The 19,684-nt window shown below is 47.4% G+C and overlaps 4 protein-coding genes across 4 annotated transcripts; 3 read left to right on the top strand and 1 right to left on the bottom strand.

Moving 5' to 3' along the window:
• Positions 1-832: 832 nt before the first annotated feature.
• On the top strand, positions 833-3,475 carry N7455_005346 (DEAD-box ATP-dependent RNA helicase DBP2; the record flags this gene model as incomplete). Its single annotated transcript, XM_040955364.2, has 6 exons — positions 833-888; positions 1,101-1,315; positions 1,381-2,349; positions 2,408-2,515; positions 3,061-3,189; positions 3,249-3,475. 6 exons carry the CDS (start codon positions 833-835, stop codon positions 3,473-3,475), a joined length of 1,704 nt encoding a protein of 567 aa, XP_040814127.1.
• Positions 3,476-3,889: 414 nt separating this feature from the next.
• On the bottom strand, positions 3,890-5,100 carry N7455_005345 (SGNH/GDSL hydrolase family protein; the record flags this gene model as incomplete). The annotated part of the gene is made up of 4 exons (XM_040955424.2): positions 3,890-4,535; positions 4,605-4,744; positions 4,806-4,938; positions 4,991-5,100. The coding sequence occupies 4 exons, from the start codon at positions 5,098-5,100 to the stop codon at positions 3,890-3,892; spliced, it is 1,029 nt and encodes a 342-aa protein (XP_040814071.2).
• A 7,438-nt stretch (positions 5,101-12,538) lies between these two features.
• Positions 12,539-14,375, top strand: N7455_005344 (putative C2H2 transcription factor (Con7); the record flags this gene model as incomplete). The annotated part of the gene is made up of 6 exons (XM_065605014.1): positions 12,539-12,575; positions 12,630-12,875; positions 12,948-13,141; positions 13,422-13,602; positions 13,889-14,230; positions 14,350-14,375. 6 exons carry the CDS (start codon positions 12,539-12,541, stop codon positions 14,373-14,375), a joined length of 1,026 nt encoding a protein of 341 aa, XP_065461914.1.
• A 2,289-nt stretch (positions 14,376-16,664) lies between these two features.
• On the top strand, positions 16,665-19,318 carry N7455_005343 (pentatricopeptide repeat-containing protein; the record flags this gene model as incomplete). The annotated part of the gene is made up of 2 exons (XM_040955443.2): positions 16,665-17,459; positions 17,549-19,318. The coding sequence occupies 2 exons, from the start codon at positions 16,665-16,667 to the stop codon at positions 19,316-19,318; spliced, it is 2,565 nt and encodes an 854-aa protein (XP_040814084.2).
• Positions 19,319-19,684: the final 366 nt, after the last annotated feature.

Here is a 19,684-nt window from a genome sequence, read left to right as displayed (position 1 = left end):
TAGGTTTTAAGATCCTAGTCTGCTGTCTACGCCTGTGGAGTCTTCCTCCTTTGATCTTAGAATTGCAAGGTTGCTGTGATTGTCTGATTCCCGATCAACGCTTCCCGATCAACGCTGCAGCTTGCGGATAAGTTAACCTTAGTGTAAATTACATGGAGAAATAACCGCATGTCTGCGTCATCATGCTGTTTGTTTGCTTCCAGAATGATCCATAATAATTCACCTGCATATACATGAAAGTATTCAGCGTTGAGTCGTTGAATTCCCCCCAAATCTACATATTTGCCCCTCAGGATTCTCGAAATTCTATCACTTTGCCGTCATGCTAAATTTATTGCCACTCGTATTACATTCACGAAGAGCCTGCCTTGTCGCCATCTTTCATTATTTGCCCCCTTTATATCCATGGACCAGCGATGCCTGGCGCAAATCTAAAAATTTCCTTAAATTTTCTGCCTGAAGTTGATAACAGCGACCAATCAAAGACCAGATATACAAAAAGGATGAAAGCGGCGAGTGTGTACTAAGCCTGTTTAGGCAGGCGGTTGAAAAGGTACCTGATCCAGACCTTGGTCATGTGATGATATGGGCGAAAAATACAAAGAGGAGCTAAGCCTAATCGAATTTTTACTCGCGCCTTCCTCCCGTAGGTTTTTTATTTTTTTTTTTCCTCCTTCCTTTTCTTTCAAGTTCCTGACCTTTTCCTACTTTTACCTGTGAACTCGTCCTCCTTTCTTCCTCTCTTCATCTTCCCTCTTCATCTTCCCTCTTCCTCTTCTCATCTTCTAATACCCCTTTCTTTCTTTCTCAAACCCTTTCGCAGACTTAAATCATGTCGTACGGAGGTGGTTACTCTCGCGGTGGCGGCGGCGGCGGTGACTCCTACCGGTAAGTTCATTCCCACACAGACTTGTCCTTGTCTTCTTTGTTTGTCTCATCAAATGCATGGATTTCTGGCGAAAGCCTCGAGCCTGCATTTGCTTGCGATCGTGTTGGCCCTCGGGATCCCGAGTCTATCTGGGTTCCCCAACCAATACCAAGCGGACAGGAGACACCACACATTACCAGAAGAAGAATTTGTACTAACTTGGATATTCTAGCTCTCGCGGAGGTGAAGGCGGCTACTCTAACGGTGGCTCCGGTGGTGGTTACAGCGGCGGTGGTGGTTACGGCGGTGGCCGTGGTGGTGGTAGCGGTGGTTACGGCGGTGGCGGCTACGGCGGCGGCGGTGGTGGTGGTGGTTACGGCGGCGGTGGTGCTGCCGGTGGTGACCGCATGAACAACCTCGGCGCTGGCTTGAAGACTCAAGACTGGGGTAAGTTCATTCAACAACAAACGTGTTTGTTTGGTTCGAGCAATACTAACTTTGGTTTCACTTAGATATCAACACCATGCCCAAGTTCGAGAAGTCGTTCTACAAGGAGCACCCCGATGTCACTGCGCGCTCTGAGGAAGATGTTCAGGCTTTCCGCAAGACCAAGGAGATGGCCATTCAGGGTACCAACGTGCCCCGTCCCGTTGAAACCTTTGACGAGGCTGGTTTCCCCGCGTACGTTTTGTCTGAGGTCAAGGCCCAGGGCTTTGATGCTCCTACTGCTATCCAGTCCCAGGGCTGGCCCATGGCTCTTTCCGGACGCGACGTCGTCGGTATTGCCGAGACTGGTTCCGGAAAGACTCTCAGTTACTGTCTCCCCGCTATTGTTCACATCAACGCCCAGCCTCTCCTCGCCCCTGGTGATGGTCCCATTGTTCTTGTTCTGGCTCCTACTCGTGAGTTGGCTGTTCAGATTCAGGCTGAGATTACCAAGTTTGGAAAGTCCTCCCGTATTCGCAACACCTGTGTCTACGGTGGTGTCCCCAAGGGTCCTCAGATCCGTGATCTTTCTCGCGGTGTTGAGGTTTGCATTGCCACTCCCGGTCGTTTGATTGATATGCTCGAGGCTGGCCGCACCAACCTTCGTCGTGTCACTTACCTCGTTCTTGACGAGGCTGATCGTATGCTTGACATGGGTTTCGAGCCCCAGATTCGCAAGATTATTGGCCAGATTCGCCCTGACCGTCAGACTTGCATGTGGTCCGCTACCTGGCCCAAGGATGTCCGTCAGCTCGCTTCTGATTTCCTCAGCGACTACATTCAAGTCAACGTCGGCTCCACCGATCTCTCCGCCAACCACCGCATCACACAGATTGTCGAGGTCGTCTCCGACTTTGAGAAGCGTGACAAGATGATCAAGCACCTTGAGAAGATCATGGAGGACCGCTCCAACAAGTGCATCATTTTCACTGGCACCAAGCGTGTCGCAGATGAGATTACCCGATTCCTCCGCCAGGACGGCTGGCCTGCGCTTTGTAAGTTTTCAATGAGTTCCTCACTGGCACATTGGCACAGTACTAACATATTTTCCAGCCATCCACGGTGACAAGCAACAAAACGAGCGTGACTGGGTCTTGAACGAGTTCAAGCAGGGCAAGAGCCCCATCATGGTGGCCACCGATGTGGCCTCGCGTGGTATTGGTATGAACAAACTACATCCCCCCTCCCTCTTCCATTTCCTCCTTTTTGTCCCCCCTTAAGGGGCCCTTGAAAAAAAAAAACACTCACCCGTGTTGACGTTGTGTTAAAACAATGGCACGGTGCTCAAACTCTCTCGAAGCACGTCGGTGTATACGCCGCGTCCAGGCGCATCTGGTCATCCTAAATGGTTCACATGCCAAGGGGACCTTGGACTCACAGTGCAGCACAGCAGCAGGCATTCTAGCTTGGCATTGATTCTCCATTCTCCATCTCTTGTGTGACAGACTCGTAGAAGAGTCGAGGTTTTTTCTCACACAGCGTTGTTCTTGAACTGTTGAACTGTTGAAGGCTGCATTTCCAAGGTTTCTATAGGACCACGATACTACCGCCATCCCATGGATTCGCTTCCCTTGGGATTTTCTTCAATGAAACCCATCAAGAGAGCAGTGATGCATCAAGTCCTGCACGACGGAGAAAGGGTCCTTCATGGCCACACTCCTCATACCCCCACTAATGTTGTATTTGCTAACGAAATTCCTCTGAAGATGTGCGCGACATCACTCATGTGCTCAACTATGATTACCCCAACAACTCGGAGGACTACGTCCACCGTATTGGTCGTACCGCTCGTGCCGGTGCCAAGGGTACCGCTATTACCTTCTTCACCACTGACAGTAAGTTTACCATCTGCGTCTTGGACATTCGCAAGTTGTACTAACCTTCCTTTCTCCAGACTCTAAGCAGGCTCGTGACTTGATTACCATTCTCACTGAAGCTAAGCAGCAGGTTGACCCCCGTCTTGCCGAGATGGTTCGCTACGGCGGCGGCGGCGGTGGTCGCTGGGGTGGCCGTGGACGCGGTGGTGGCCGCGGTGGCTGGGGTGGTGGTCGTGGCGGCGGCGGTGGTGGTGGTTTCACTGCCTCCAACTCTGCTCCCGTCGGTGGTAACCGTCGTTGGTAGATGCCTCCCTGCTGCTCCCCGTGCAGTCAGTCACTTTCCCTTGTATTGTGCGCTATCCCGGTAGACTCTTTTCTATTTCTTCGACTTCATGCGTAACTCGGGCAGGACGGCGTTATCTTTGATGTCATAGATAGTTCTTACTTATTTTTTCTTGCGTCCCTATTCTACAGGGGGTTTTTCACGGTTCTCAGATCTCGATTCGTCAGTTTTAGTGGGATTCTAGGGCTTGAATTCTCACGGTGAATCCATACATGTTCATTCAAAAAGTTTCATGTCTCAGAGACTTCGCCCGCCTCTGATCTCAATCTGCAATAATGATTATTCTTCAAACGTTTGTGCTTTCTCGGTATCCTAATTCAAACCAACTCCAATGTAATGTGCCTACATGTAGCTATTACCTATCCCCAACCCTCACTATCCATGCAACCACCACCTTTCCACCTCTCCAGCCAAAACCTCATGTACATGGCTCGTCATATGACCCGAATTAAACCAGAAATACCTCTCCAACGGCGTCGGACACCCATACTTCTCATACTCAACCGCAATATCCGGCTGATCATACCCAGCACAGAAGTCCGTCGTATTCACAATGCCATATTTCCAGGACTCATCAAGCATATCCACCAACCTAGCATGCGCATCAAAAAGCATAACCCGTGCCTCTTTATGCTTTCCTGCAAATGCAGCCGCATGATCAGCCAGCGCGGCATTGTACCACCCAACCTGCGTCGCATTCGGACTTGGCTCACTTTTTACTTGGTTCCCTGGCGTGCGGTCTAGCGGTGGTAGGTTCATGAATAGATAGTTTCTGTAGCCCAAACTGTAGAGAATCTCTACGGATGCGAAGAGTGTGTCTGTGAGGGTTTTGTAGAAGGATGGGAAATCGACGGCGTATTTGACGCTGTCGTTTATGTCGTTGATGCCGATCCACAGGGCGAGGAGGGTTTTTTCTTGCTTGAAGCCGGCCAGATTGTGTAGCAGGGCTGGGTGGCCGTATTGCTTGAATTGGTTTATTTGGTCTATTAGGGACACTGTAAAGTTGTGGTGGAGGGGTGTACTTGGGCTTAGTTAGTCGGGGTTGTCCGTGGGTGCTAAACGTGTGTGGGATGTGGATGGAGGTGCATACTACTCGGTTGATATATCAGCACCTGCAAATGCAAAATCCCAGAGTTGCTTTTTGCAGTTTTGGGGCGAGGTGAGGCCTTGGTGGACGCCGCAATTTGTGAGGTATTCGACCCAGTTGGGGCCGCCTTCTGCTGTTGCGGTCTAAAGTAGAAATTTAATATCTAATGATGTGTTTGGTTCAATCGCGTCACGGTACGCTTACTTGATTTTGGACTATCTTGTTAGAAAGCAGGGTTTCGGCATCATAGGCGAGGTTGAATTGGTCTCCAATGAAACTGAAATTCTGGTGTCCGAGGGTTCCTTGGACATACGTGTAGGAGTCACCGAAGGCGATTCTTGGGTATTGGGTTAACACTGCTTGCTAGTTTGAAGCCTGAATATACTTACAGAGCCTCGGTTGATGACCAGTCGAATTTGGCCGGTTTTGATAGAGGGCCTGCCCTGGCGAAAGTAGTGCCAGAGGTGATGGCCAGGATGCATGTCATCAGAAGAATCATTGTGGCAATTATATTAGTAGACTTAGCATAAAAGAAGGTAGAATTGCCTAGCTTCTAGATAGTACGGAATATATAGATCTTCGAGTAGACGATCTAGTTCGTCTGACCCCGCAAATGGTCGATATCCGGGGAAATTCTACAGGCTTGACGGAATATAATTTTCCATCAGTTATTTTACTCGACGCTCTATAGATTAATACTTCCAAGGCTACTTCGCGGTTAGTTGTGGATAAAGGGAAGGGAAATGAAATCCTGAACTTGTGGTGCTCGTGGAAAGACATCAAATATATTCCCACACTTTGACCACAATGCAGCATATAACAGGAAAACCCATAGAAAGCCTTATTAGACTATCGGTGGGGGTATTCTCAGATATTTGAAGATTCGCACCCTGACCAGCGTACCGAGTTGCTTTAGTAGCTTAGATATTTGCCCTCTCGCGAGGCACGAGTACGTGCGAACTTGTAAGTCAACATTATAACCACAGATCCCAATAACAGAGGACCTGGTGCTTATATTCCCTGTCAGAGGCGAACGAAATCCAAGAAACGATAAAACAGGTGGGAATGACGGAAGAAGCAGATATAAGTACTTACTGAGGTGGGGCGACAGCCCTGGCACTGGATACCTCAGCCTTATAGACCTTACCTCATTTGACACAAGTGTGTGATGAATCTGTGATCGATCTACACTATAAGGCATTACTTACGTATCCTATCATACTACTAGTAGGGGTCGATTTCAAACCCGCCGAGATTTTCGCTGCATATCCCAACATTCAAGCTTTATGCTTAAACGGCCCACGGGTAGGTTATGTTGTGGGTTCCTTTTAGCGTCTCCCGACATGACGAGCTCTGATATATAAATGTCTAAAGCTATATGGAGATCAGAGGGGGTCCGCCATCCTTTTTGGGGTTTGGGTTTGCGTTTGTATACAAAGTACAGATATATAAATTCTCAGGGCTGTGTCCCTGGCATTAGAAATTCAATGAATTCTAGTTGAATTACTGCAAGATATCGCCATGCTAGTCACAGATTTTTCTAGACTATTACGAGGATGCAACACATACAAATACAGAGCCACGTGCACGATGTCAGGATAGTTTTCCGATTAGTTGACACAAGTACCAATTCCCCATGATTCTGGATCACAGTCTTCACCCAGGGGCTTTGACCACAACACCCAAAAATGAGATTCCCACTAGAAACACACCAAAAGAGACCTGCATACATGTCAATGCGTCGACTCCAAACTCTGTACGGGGTACACAATCTGGTAAGCATATACTTACATCCCGCGCATGCATGCATACAACGTCCACGGAATCTTGAAATAGCCGTCGGCACGAAAAATACACCTGAAAGTACAGTACATGATTCAAGAGACGCCTAAGAGAGCGACGTGCAGTAGTGCGGGCAACAGACCAGCGTTAAATGGTGTACGGAGCAAGATGAGTACTCAATTCCCGTAGTATGCATGAGCGGCATGCATAAGCGCCTCCCACGTCAAGGCGCTATACCAATCTCCAGAAGGAGTTTTCATCCGACGATGCACGTCGGAGAACACGGGTGTGGGTACGAATCTCCTCCCCGGTCCAGATCCAAACCGAACCCTAGAAAATTCACCAGCCGCATTGCCCAGACTGTCCGTGGCCAACAGGGGGCCGACCCGACAGCAGGACGCACTAGTCACACAACGTTCGCTGTATCAGGCGATAGTGCGCCGCCTAGGGGAAAAAAAGAAAAGATAAAAAAAAAAGATAAAAAAAAAAGCAAATATGCTTGTGTTTACCTTTCCCTTTTTTATGTTCTCTAGACCAAACGTAGAACATGCATGGAAAATATAACTGTGCACTGTGCTCGGTATACTCCGTATTCGGGTTGGTATTAGGGCTTCTCTGATTTAATGGACTACTGGGCATATCCTATGACTCCAGGGCTTTGGGTTGTAGTATTGGAAATGGAAACAATAGATTAAATTATGCATATATAGTGGCAATAATATAAAAGTAGTATTTTCACATGTCACCGCAGATATGATCGTAGGCAAGATCTTCGCTAAGAATGTGTCAATTTCTTCTCGAAAGGTAAAATCATTAGCAGTGTGTCATTATATTTTGGACTTGCTTGGCTCCCTGTCTCGGGATCTGAATCCCTGCAGGAATCAGTCTCATTTATTGGAGGAATCGTACTCGTCTCTTGCCATTTCAAGATTTCAATATAAGGTCAAGGTCAATGTCAGTATATCTTTTTACCGAGGTTTCATCACAGCTGTACATTTCGGTCTCAACCCCTGTGAAAAAAAACACGCAAAAAAAGAGAGACCTAAGATACGAAGCAATTCCGTGGAATCACTGATCATCATCCGGGGTGTGCTGATCCGCATAGGTATGTATAACGCGATCTGCCGAAGCATTAGCGGGAGAGACTTACTATTTTCGGTGTAGTCTACGGGCGACTAAGTGTGCTACCGGGGCACAACTCTCTCATCGGATATTACCTGACCGCTTTTCTCACCGCTCCCTCGAAGCATACATATTAATTTTAATCTATAGACGGAGTACGGAGTACTAATTTCAACTTCTCTTTTATTTTTATACATATATATATGTAAGGTAGCCGAGTCCTCATAAGATGGCCGAGGTAAAGGCGAAGCCTCTTCTACAACAAGTAGGAAAGCGGCCCCGGGGGAATACTTGAGTTAGTAATCACCTCCCCCCCAGCAGCCTAGTATAGTCGGCCGCTTATACGGCCTTGTTATGTCTTTTAGTTAGTCTTTTGGTTGGTCTTTTTGGGTATATACGAAGGCGGTGAAAAAAGCATATTCTATGTAAGAGACTTTTCTATGTATAACCTTTGATGAAGTGAAGTGAAAGTCCACGGGCGGATCTAATATACTGCCTGGCAATATAAACCAATGAGAGAGTTATGCCCCGGTGGCATACTTAGTCGCCCGTACTAGTCTATCAATTTATCCACTGGCGATGCACTGGCCAAGCACTGGCCAACTGTGGAGTTCAGGGAAATTGCGCTTTTTTTCTCGCCCTAAAAGCACAGACATCAATTTCTCTGATAGGAACTCGGCAAGTTCGTTGACTTTCGGCTACTGCATGTACATTTAACCTCAGGGCAAAGAGACTGCCCCTTTTTCACCTTTTTTTTTTGTGTTTGGATGTATGGAGTATCAAGGACCTAGTTAAAGAGTAACTCTGGCTCGGGAGATCAACGCGTATAAGGCACAACAAAACCGGATTCTGGCGTGCTGGGGAAAAAAAAAAAACCAGCTGTGCCAAGCCTTTTCTCTAATGATCGCCCCCTGAACGATTAGAGCTAAGGAAAATGACCGGAGAATACCCGTCTATTGTACATTGTAGACTCGACCAGACCCCATGTGGGAACATTTTCCATTATCCTTTCTTACCCGGTTATTTGCTAGCTCGTTTAACCTCATTTAGCACAAATATACGAAGTGGATATCATTCTGTTCTTACAAAGACTTATATAAGGCAAATTGATAATATGCAATATGCACCTGGGCAATATGCAATATCGAAAAAAAAACTAACATGCAGAAATGGGCCCACGTGCATCAAGTGACATGGATGAACGTCTGCAGGTCCTGCTTTCGGGATTGAGACATTTAATTCTGAGAAGTATTCTTTCTTTTTTGATTTCTCTCTTCTTACTGTCCAACTCAAAACAATAAGCCACAGCCGCGAAAGGCGCTTTATATTACACTATCATATGAATATGACCAGGAAAAAAAAACAAAACCAAAAACCAGAAAAGAAAAGAAAAGGAAGCGTAAGAAATCCTCTCGATAGATAAATATGCAGTTCTGGAGCTTTGGGAAATGCAACTAGGACATGAAAATTGGGGACAGTCAGGGCTTTCAGGTTGATCGTCCGAAGTCGCGGCAGGCCAAGGTATTATTGACCTCCGTACGCATATGTTCTACGGAGTGTACGGAGTACAGCATGACTGGATACAGAGCGGCTGCGGCGTCCAATGATTGACGCGCCATATGAATTTGATATTGATCATCCCGTTATGCCCTCGACACCGGATATCCCGCACCAGACACTGGAAACTGGTGTGTTGTCCGCGCGGAGTCCGCCGTCTGGTCCCACCGTTATATCGTTTGGAGATTGTCGGTGTCGATTTGATTTATATCTGTCCATTCGTCCACCGGTTAAGTTAATGGATCATTATTTATCCCTAATAACAAGGTACTTGGTACTCCGTACTTTGGAAGACAATACTTTGTACTCTGTAGTTAGTACATGACTCGTTAGGGCGTGTCAGATATAAATGATCCTGTGAAGAATAAAGTCACGAAACATAACCCAAAACAAGTAAAACAAGTAAAACAAGTAAAACCTATTAAAAATTATCTAAAATCCTAAAATCCAAGACCATTCACTTGCTTTTTCCTCACCGGCAGTGGAGGAACAAGTTCCGCGCCTGCGGGGTGAGATCCGGGCCCCCTGAAAACGCCAATCATCAATTGAAGAGCTGAGAGCCTTGCATCTTGAACATTTTCTCCCTGGTTTTTCCCGTGTTCTTCCTATCAGACTCCTATTTATCCAGGGTGGGGGGTTTGGAGGGTACGGAGTACTCCGTACATGCAACATACAACAAAAGATGTACGGAACGGAGGACGGAATGGTTTTTTGATCCCCCACTTTCTCTAATTGGGAGGCTGAAATGTGAATTATTAACAGAATATTAACGCGAATAACGAATCACGAATAACGGGGTACCAAGGGCATGTAATTACTGTAAGGATTATACTGTCCTCCACTATGGATTGAGCACTGAGCATACACTGATCGTACCGGAGAGCCGCCGAGTACTAGTACTCCGCTCGCAATTTGATCGGTTTGACCAATTGGCGGTGATAGTGGGCTCGTCCCACGGAAATGCCGCTAAAAAAATGATGGCCCCCTTTCTCCTCTTTTCTTGGTACGGAGATTGGTGTGGTATGTGCTTTTTTGTACTATAATTATCACATATATAGAAACGGTTATCAATTAGATAAAACGTCCGAGTCAGTACCTAATACCGATGTAGGTATGTAGGCAAGATGGGATTGAAGATCGAAATAGGAATCGGAACTTGCATCTAGAATTGAACCATTAACCATTTGAACTTGAAGACGTAATATTTCTCAGACACGTCCAGATATCAGGAGATAGGCTCCGATCACCGGGGGGGGGGGGGGGGTGTTGTTGTTGTTATTCCACGGTCTCCACTCACGCGTCTGTAGGTATCGTAACGGTTACGCGACCAGATATGTATTCTTGCCATGACTCAACTGGTTTGATTGCAGAACGCTAACATGACTAGCCTGTGATTAAGGTGATTAAGGTGTGATAGAACATAGCCGTTGTCTAAAGGTGGTATACCCTCTGTCATGGGTATTTCCTAAGCATCCTCATGTACGTTCTACGAGTACATGGATCATGTACTAGGGTTCTACACCGAAGTATGCATATGTATGGAGTACTGAATACCTGTAATCAAAGTGCAACACTGAACCTCCTTTTCAGGAAAAGAAGCTATCACCGGCTTCAACCGCCCTCGGCTTTGAACCTTTGCATCAGACTTTGACGCTAGACCGAAACCAGTCAGGGCTATCCACCGAGCTTCTCCATTTCTCCACCAGGGACCCCACTATTTTTCTCCTATTGGTGAAATAGGGACCGAGTGCCTACCTTTGGTGCCTTTGGTCGTCCACACTAGCCCTGGTCTTCCCGAGTCCCATCGCTTCTTCTTCCCCCGACCTGCGCTACTCCCTTTTCTACCTTAGTTCCCTTCCCCTACGTCTACCTAGGTAAGTGTCCTAGCACCTTTCCCCCTCCCCTCTATACCCCTTTTAGAATCGGTTCCATCTGTCGGTTGAGGTTCCTCGGGCACGCCATTTCCTAGTGCCCACCTCAAAAGCCCTGGCTCCTGACATCTTGGTTAGTACCCACGGGCCATATACGCTAGGTTCTCCCTTTCGACGCACCCGAGTTGCGGGTAGACTAAGAGGCCTCCAGTTGGGAACCTAACCAGTAGTCCTTAGCAAAAAACAACAACACCTGTATACATCATTTTTTATGATATTCCCATCCAGCAATAATTATTTATTAATGATAGAAGAAGTTGAGAAATGGGTTGCCACCTCTCTCCCCTGGATGGTTCCGCTTTTTTTTTTTTCTCTTTTCTTTCAAAACCCGAAAACCGAAAAAAAAAAAAAAAAAAAAAGTGTTATCACACGGACATGGAAAGCTTAGCCGGTAACGACACTGAGGGGAAAGGGGGCCAAACCAGTTAACTGTCGGAGTATTGTGTGGAAAAAGGGAATGGTCCGAGATCAGAGAAAGTAAATGATTTATTAATTTCATTTTTATCCCCTCTTTCTGATATACATATATTCAAATGTTTAAAGGTTTCTCCTCGGAATTCTTTGTATTTATAGTGTACTGTGTATTATCCCCTGTCTATAGACGGAGTACTCTGTATAAACTCCGTATATGGAGAGGGGATACATACAAGGTGAGACTGCCCAGGTGTTTCCAAGGTTCTATTGAATCTATTTCCAATGTATATTGAATATATAAAACCAAAAACCAAAAACCAAAAGCTAAAAAGAAAAAGAAAAAAGAAAAAGAAAATCCCCAAAAAAGAATGCAGATGTAATTTTCGCATGACCAACGATATCGCCAACCAAAATTACGTGGTCCACCTAGAGGATCCACAACATCCTCGGATCCCACGAGGACTACTTTTCCTTTCTCCTAATCGTCTGAAATCGTCTTACCTTTTAGGCTGCTCCAAAGTCGCGTTGACTCCTGACTTTTTCTTTGACTAGTCTCTTAGTTATTTCCCCCCCCCCGTGGCTATTTTTCCCGGTGCCTCGTGCTTACCGCCACCTGCAAGGCATCCTCGTCCGAACTAAAGATTAAGCATCTAAGCATCTTGGTATCAACCTCCATTCTTTTTTTTTGCTTTTTCTTTTTTCTATCTTTTTGAAGCTACGCGCTTTCAATCCCCAATTTACAATATCTTGAATGTTGTGAATTGAAAATATCCTATATTCTTCTTCTCTTTCTTCCCCCTCCCAGATCTCTTATCTCAAAAGCATCTGTGCGCAAACCTGTTCGATCAGTGTTTCGCGACTCAACTTCACATTATATCAATTCCCTGGGAATTGAACGGAAAAAAAGGTACGTTAAAGAATATCCTAGATCTGGAGAAGGTCAGCCACGATCCCAACGTGGCAACCTAGTGCCCCCGTCCCCTTGCTTGGAACGTGTCGGACCGACTCATCAATTTCCCCGACTTTTTTTTTCCACCCATTGTTATGTTGACGCGTCTTGACACAGATCCAACGCAGAAAACTATTCCTTCCTAGATTCGTCGGCATCCTTGCGCGCGAATCCTCTCTTTTATGGACAACCGGCCCGCTTCTGAGTACGCACAGCCAGGTTCGCACCACCCAAACACCGTCATCGACGCACCCTCTGAACAAAAACCTGCAGACCAAAATTCTGCTGCTGCTGCTCACTACACCCCGCAACCCGAGGTCCGCCCTACGCCGCAGTATACACCGCAGCCGGAGGTTCGACCTAATATTCCATCGGCCAACACCCCTCAGTCGGATTACGGTCTGAACCCTCCGCCGACCGCCCGCTCGCCTGCCTACCAGGACTATCTTCACCGTCCTCCCCAGTCCTACGCACCCAACTCCCAACCCGGTGGTGCGGCAGGTATGGCTCAAGCAACAAGTCCGTTCATCAACACCTTGCCTACGGGCCCGCGCAGTCCGCACTCAAAGTCTGACGCGCCCGTTCCTATAGATCCTTCGCTTCCGGCCAACAGCCCCACCTACCCTCCTCCCTACTCTCCTTATCAGCCTCAGGGGCATGAGATGGCGCAGTACCAGGGTCACCCCCCTCCCCCTCAGCACATGTACGCGCGTCCAGATTGGCCTCACAGCTATGGACAACAGCATCATGGATTGCCGGGACCTTATGCTTCCCCGGCCACAACGGTTGGTTCCACCTCTCCTGTACCTGCCCTGCCAGGGTCACGCGCTCCAAAGGTATGTTTTTGATGATTCCTGGGGGTATTTCTGAAGGCTTTTCACTTTGTTCAACCATTGTTTGTCTTGGATGCCTCTGGGGGTTGGTTATGCGGTTCGTAGGTCACCGTCGCAGGGATCGTCAAAAACAGCGTGCTCTGCCCCTCAACCGCTTCCCTTTTTTGGGGGAAATATGATTGGGAATTCATTGGGTTTGATCAAAGCTGATTCACGGTTTACTTTCATCTAGGTCTACTCATTTGTCCCAATTCCTGGCGCACAGCAGCATAAGCGTCCCCGTCGTCGTTATGAGGAAATTGAGCGCATGTATAAGTGTGGATGGAACGGATGTGAGAAAGCATATGGTACTCTAAACCATTTGAATGCACACGTGACTATGCAATCGCACGGCGCGAAACGCACCCCTGAGGGTAGGTCCATCTCATTTTCTTTGTTTTTAGATGTTTGGGGGCCAATGCGACGGAGATCTTGAATCTTTTGTCGCAAATGGCTGGATCGGGTTAGCGCCGGCCCTCGGACGCTAGTGAGTTACACTAGATGTCGCGGGGCCCGCAGTAGCGTGGCCGACGGCGTGGAGGTTAAGCTTGCCTCTTATCCCTTTCCGCCGTCCCCTCGCTACCAAACTTAGCCCATGCTATTCCTATTTTGGAAACTGGTGATTACTACCCAAGTTCACTGCTGACTTCTCTCTTCTAGAATTCAAGGAAATCCGCAAGGAATGGAAGGCTCGCAAGAAGGAGGAAGAGGCTCAGCGTAAGGCCATTGAGGAGCGTGAGCGTGCTGCCGCTCAGGCCGCCCAGGCCAACCAGGTCGAACCTCCCAATCCTTCTGACCCATCCCACGGCCAGCCACCTGCCTACGCCAGTGGAGTCCGCCCTCAACTCCCTCCGATCGGATACCAGCCCGCGGATAGCCAGGTCCCCAGCCAGTACGGTGGTCCTCCTGGCGGTGGAATGGTCTATCAGAACAATGCACAGATGGCCTACCCTCCCAACTACCCTCACTCTCCCTACCAGAGCGGACCTGTGTACCCGCAACGTGAGTAATGTCGCCGCTTTTTTCTCTCCATACCCGGATCGACTCTCTGGACTTCTCTTTCGACAAAGTCATCCTCGCCCGACCTGTCAGCTGATCCATAAATTCGCTACGGCTTCCAGAGACTCAATCCAACTATCCGCAATAATCTTTCCCCCCGCATAATCACCTCTTCCGCTATGGACCTACACGGACGGAAATGCATTTGATTTTTTTCTTTCTTATCACGATATCCCCTGTCCTTGACTAATGTTCTCGTCCTGGATTTCGATTCCCATTTCCTTCCCCTCAACACACCACATCACTTCCGCTCTCAAGTCCTTCGTGCTATGATACCAACCTCTGCGGCTTTTATTCCTAATCTGTCTAAGAGTGGCTTTTCCAGCTTTGTTCTATACCTGTCATCCTTTTTTGTGTTAGAGTGCATCGAGCTGAGAGGGTGTGCTGCCCTTTTGCATCCTCTCTCTGTTCTGTTTCCTACTTGAAATTCGATGCAGAAAGTGGTGTATGTCTTATCCTTGTTTGCCTGTTTGCTGGGGTCGTGGCTTCAAGGATGGGTTGGCGGATTATTTGCATCTGTTCATTATCGACAGCATTCTCCCAAAATCGTTCTCCTGGGGGTTCTTTGTTTTAGTCTTACCTGTTTCTCGTTTTCCTCCTACCTTGTGTTAAACTTTGCTACGTGCAAATTGTGTTCCCTTCTCTCCTCTCTTTTCTTTCTATAACGTACATTATGCTCCACGGACTTATGTTCGAATCTGATTATGTGTATTATTCATTTTTCTTTATTCATTTCAATCTTTAGTGCATTATCTGCATGCGGGTTAGTTGGGAATTCTCATTCTCTTGTTAATGTGGTGTACTATATGCCTAAACACTGGGTATGCAAAGGAGGACACATTTTCAGTGATATGTAAGTAAGAAGGTACGGAAGTGGAATCCGCCAAATACAAGCTAGTGCAATCATGACCTAAAAGAGAAGAAAAAGAAAAAGCATGGAGGTACCTTCCTCTGTACTATGCGCTAGCCTGACTGAAGCATGTCATCAAAAAAGGCATAGATAGCCGAGCCAGAGGGAATCAAAACAGACCTCAGTATCGTAGCAACAAATCAAGATTTGTATCCGTTTTCAGCTAAGCCACGCCTAACCAAAATCAGCACTAAGTAGTACCGGCACTTACGTGGACCGAGCACAATACCATGCATTGAAAGCCGTTTGATGTGCGTACGTACGCACCGGCAACTACACTACTGCACAAGGTACATACATGTATGCGATGTGAGTACCTGACTAGGACCAAATAAGACAAAGCGCAAGCCCTATGTATATGTGGGCTGTACAGCGTACATAAGACAGGGAAGCTAGTACAGTAAAGTGTAAAAGTGTAAGGTGTCTCCACGTGGTTGGGGACGTTAGTATCAGCCACCGATATCATCGTGGGGAGAGTGGTAATTTTCCTTTTTAGAGTTATTCCTAATCGTTTCTAGCTTGATTCCTCTTCCTGTCTAGCTGCCCGCACATATGTCACATTGCTTAGTGCTTAGTCTGTTTCTCTTTGTAACCCACTGGGGTGTTCCTTAGCTTCGGACTAGTGTCGTGTGCTACTCTGGGTAGTACGAAAGTATAGTCTGGTTGGGCTAGGGAGGACGCTAGATAGGTAGGATGTAGGGATTGATCTGCATGGGTATACGGGTGAATGGTAAATGAGATATACCTACTATGTAGCTATACAGGGTCTTGGATTTTTAGATCTCGTTTATGTAGGTACATAGGTATACTTGGATTGAATAATGGGAATATAACATGCTTGGGTACAATGAAGGCTCTGAACCCTGTGGCTTCGGCTAGACATTATGGATCTAATAATAGAAAATCTATGAGACAGAGAAAGTGATGTAGTTTTTATATGAAGCTTTACATCCACTTCGATGTGGGTTGATTTAAAGTAGGAAATGTACATCTTCATCCACGGATCAGTGCATGGGCTAAGTCCACGGGTGTAACGCAGATCCAGATACCCCAAGGAAACTAGTACACTAGTAAAATACTTAAAACGCACAGAAGACTCTGGGAAATGTGCTCTAGCGCTCCCGTCAGGCCCGCAGGGAACATGGGTGGAAGGAATGGGAACTAAACCACTTGCAGTCTAGTTGGATGTCGGCGAACCTGAGGTATCAATGAGTTGTAATGCCTCAGGCAGAAGATATTACTGCCTGGATATACAGGCACCAAGCCTAGACCGATATGAACTAGCGCCCGGACAATCTGCGAAATTGTTTTGCGGTCCGTCTCCAACATGCAATGAAGAAATAACAATCTGTTCATCTTGTTTTTCCATTTTTCCATTTTGCCACTTCGCCCTTGTTGAATTCGTGTCTCCCTTCTAGCATTGTGTAGGACACAAGCTGAACGCCTGGAGATCACAGTAATCCGGTCATGACATTCCGGTTTCCGGGGTCGCTCGTGAACAGAGCTTTGCGCAGCCGACTTCTTACCGCGCAGCAATACCGTGCTACTACTGCATCCCAACGACTACCACAGACATGGATCGCGTCGAGTAACTACCGCCAATATACCTCCTCCTCCTCTCCTCCCTCCTACAACCGATCTTCCGACAAAGGCCGCGATGCTCGCCGCATAGGACATGTTGGCGAGAAACATTTTAAACGTCGGCATGACAATAGGCGGAAGGTTCAGGATGTCAAGACTAGGGAGAGTCATGATATGTTGATGGCTATTGCGTCGGGTTCGTTGACTGGGCAGTACAACAGTCAGCTTGAATCTTCAGCAAGTAAGGCTCTGGATCCCGAGGCCGCTGAAACCGAGGAATTGGAGAATGATCCATATGATTACCAGGATGGTGAAAGCGAGGCGCAGGAGAACGATGTGCCTGAGGAGCAGGCATCCAAAGAACAGGATGTTGAGGCTGAGATTGAGGCCGATTCCGCCGATGGCGAGGTTCCCGAGAATACCAGTTTTCGTGGTCCGCCTAGAGGAATGCCTAAACTCACACCGAAGATCATCAACGAGGAGTTGAAATGGTTGAATGACCCCCGCAAAATGGCGGATCGCGTCGCGCGCATTTTACACAGTGGCAATCCGGCCCTGGCGGCGGCCTTGGTTCGCGCTGGAACAAAGCAGGGATTGAGATGTGATGTTGCCTGGAATCATCTCCTGCAATATTGCATGGATCAAAACCACCCGCAAGCTGCGTTCAAGTTCTACAATGATGTGAGTTTTGTCATTCTGCGGTGCTACCATTCAGGTGGTTGCCCGAGATTGAGGTTTGGACTTGTATGCTGACAGATTTTCTCTCGCAGATGAAAAAGCGTGGCAGGAGACCAACTCCCAGAACTTATACGATCATGTTGAAGGGTTTCAGCTCAGCCCCGAGGTCATTGGGTGTCGCCAAAACTGCCGCCTCTGTCTACCGCTCGATTGGTTCACCGAACTCCGGAGTCAAGCTTGATATTATACACACCAACGCTATGCTTACAGTCTGCCATCGTCATTGGGATATGGACCGTCTGTGGAAAATTGCTGGTGAATTACCCGAAGAGGGACCCGGTGCCCCGGATGCTACCACATACACCATTATCTTGAACGCTGTCCAATTCGCGGCTCGCAGAGATATAGAGAAAATGTCTCCTGATGAGATTGAAAAGATTCTCGAACGGAAGGCCCAGGTTATTACCGAAGGCAAGCGAATTTGGGCCGATGTCATCTGGCGTTGGAAGAACCAGACCTTGAAAATTGACAACGAACTTGTTAATGGCATGGCCAGCTTGCTTTTGGAAGGCGGTAGTGATATTGACTGTTACAATGTCATGGAATTGTACAAGCAAACCATGGGGATCCCCATACTGCAAAAGCGACCCACCGAGAACGAAAAGACGACCCGCCGCAGGATCACCCCCGAGCAAACTCAAGCGCTTGAAGTCTCAGAGGCTACGCGGCAATCAAAAATGGAAGATGTTCCGTTTGTAGACGAAAACAATCGACCAATCCAAAGTTTGGAACCGGCCGTGGAACTTGAGCAAGACTTGAGAGAAGAAGTGGAAGAATTGGAGATGGAGAAAGAGGAAGAAGTCGAAGAGGAGGAAGAGGAAGACTTCACAGAACTCTTCAAACCTGTCGTTCCCCAGGCGGAGGAGCTATCATTCCTTGACCCAAACAGCAAGGAACTGACTCTTATCCTGAATGCTTGTTTCACCATGACCCAAGGATCCGAGGGTGGACAGGCATACTGGAAACATTTGACTTTGGAAGACCACGAATACCGCATTGACCCCGATACCTTCACCTACATACAATATTTCCGCCTCCTCCGCATCTCTCGCTCCAGCAAACTCACAGTCAACACCATGCGTGATCAAATGGTCCCCTCCGGCCAAGCAACCGGAACAGCATTCCACGTCGCTCTCAGTGTCTGCCGCCGTGATCGTCGCAACCACTCAGTTCTCAACCACGCAAATGAGCTGGTCGGTTTGATGGACAAAGCATTGATCCTACCTGACATTCGCATCCTCGAAGGCTATCTGGAAACCATCCAGATTCTTTCCTCTAAGCCATCCACCCTTTTGTACCTCAGAGGACTTGACACAGAAGATTCCACATCAACTAAAACCACTAAACTGCACGAGATGGGCCGGAAGCTACAAGCGAAGCTGCGCCTAGTTGCTATCGCTACCTTACGGCCATATATCCTCCAGCTGCACGAGGCAATGGAGAACGGCAAACCCGAGTCGAAGACTCGTTGGAGTGCCCTCCAGAACACACTTTCGGATTCTGTCGCCGGTCCCGCGGCTGTGAAGATCATGTCGCGGATTCGTCTGGTGGTTGACGATACCCTGAAGCTTGATTATAAGGCTTATGTTTCGAAGGTCGAGCGCGAGGCCCTTAACGCTGACTCGAAGATGCTGAAGAAGTATTCTGATAAGGATGTCATTGCGGCTTTCAAGCAAAAGAAGGTATACCCGACGATTGAGCAGAAGGAGGAGGCGCGGGAACGCATCAAAAAGTTCCAGTGGGAGGCTCGCAACCCTCGGAACCAAGGAAGTTTAGATCAGAAGGAGGAGTTTTCCTCGTGAGAAACACATATTGAGGCTTACTCATATTCGTGGTCTTTGCCACGATGAGACCGAGTGAGGTCTCGATTGTATTATGTTTGTATATCACACATTGGGGGTTATAGATGGCGTTGAATATTTGCACTATGTACATAATACCATTTGGTACATTCTCTACTTCTAACATGAAACAATAATTAAGATTCTAAAAGTTTTGGTGTCGTTGTCAGCTTGTAAGATCTACCTAGGTATACTATACTGTCAATGGACCTTTTTGCTGGAAAACTGCCGAGCTTTTCTAAATGTTCCGCTATATAAACTGCCAAGTGATAAGACATTTAAACCTCATTATTATTATCCTGTCATTTCCAAAGTTCTATCCTCTAT

Source organism: Penicillium solitum, assembly GCF_028829755.1.
Source record: "Penicillium solitum strain IBT 25940 chromosome Unknown utg000003l_segment0_segment0, whole genome shotgun sequence".
Lineage (NCBI taxonomy): Eukaryota > Fungi > Ascomycota > Eurotiomycetes > Eurotiales > Aspergillaceae > Penicillium > Penicillium solitum.
This window is presented reverse-complemented; position numbering and strand designations above follow the sequence as displayed.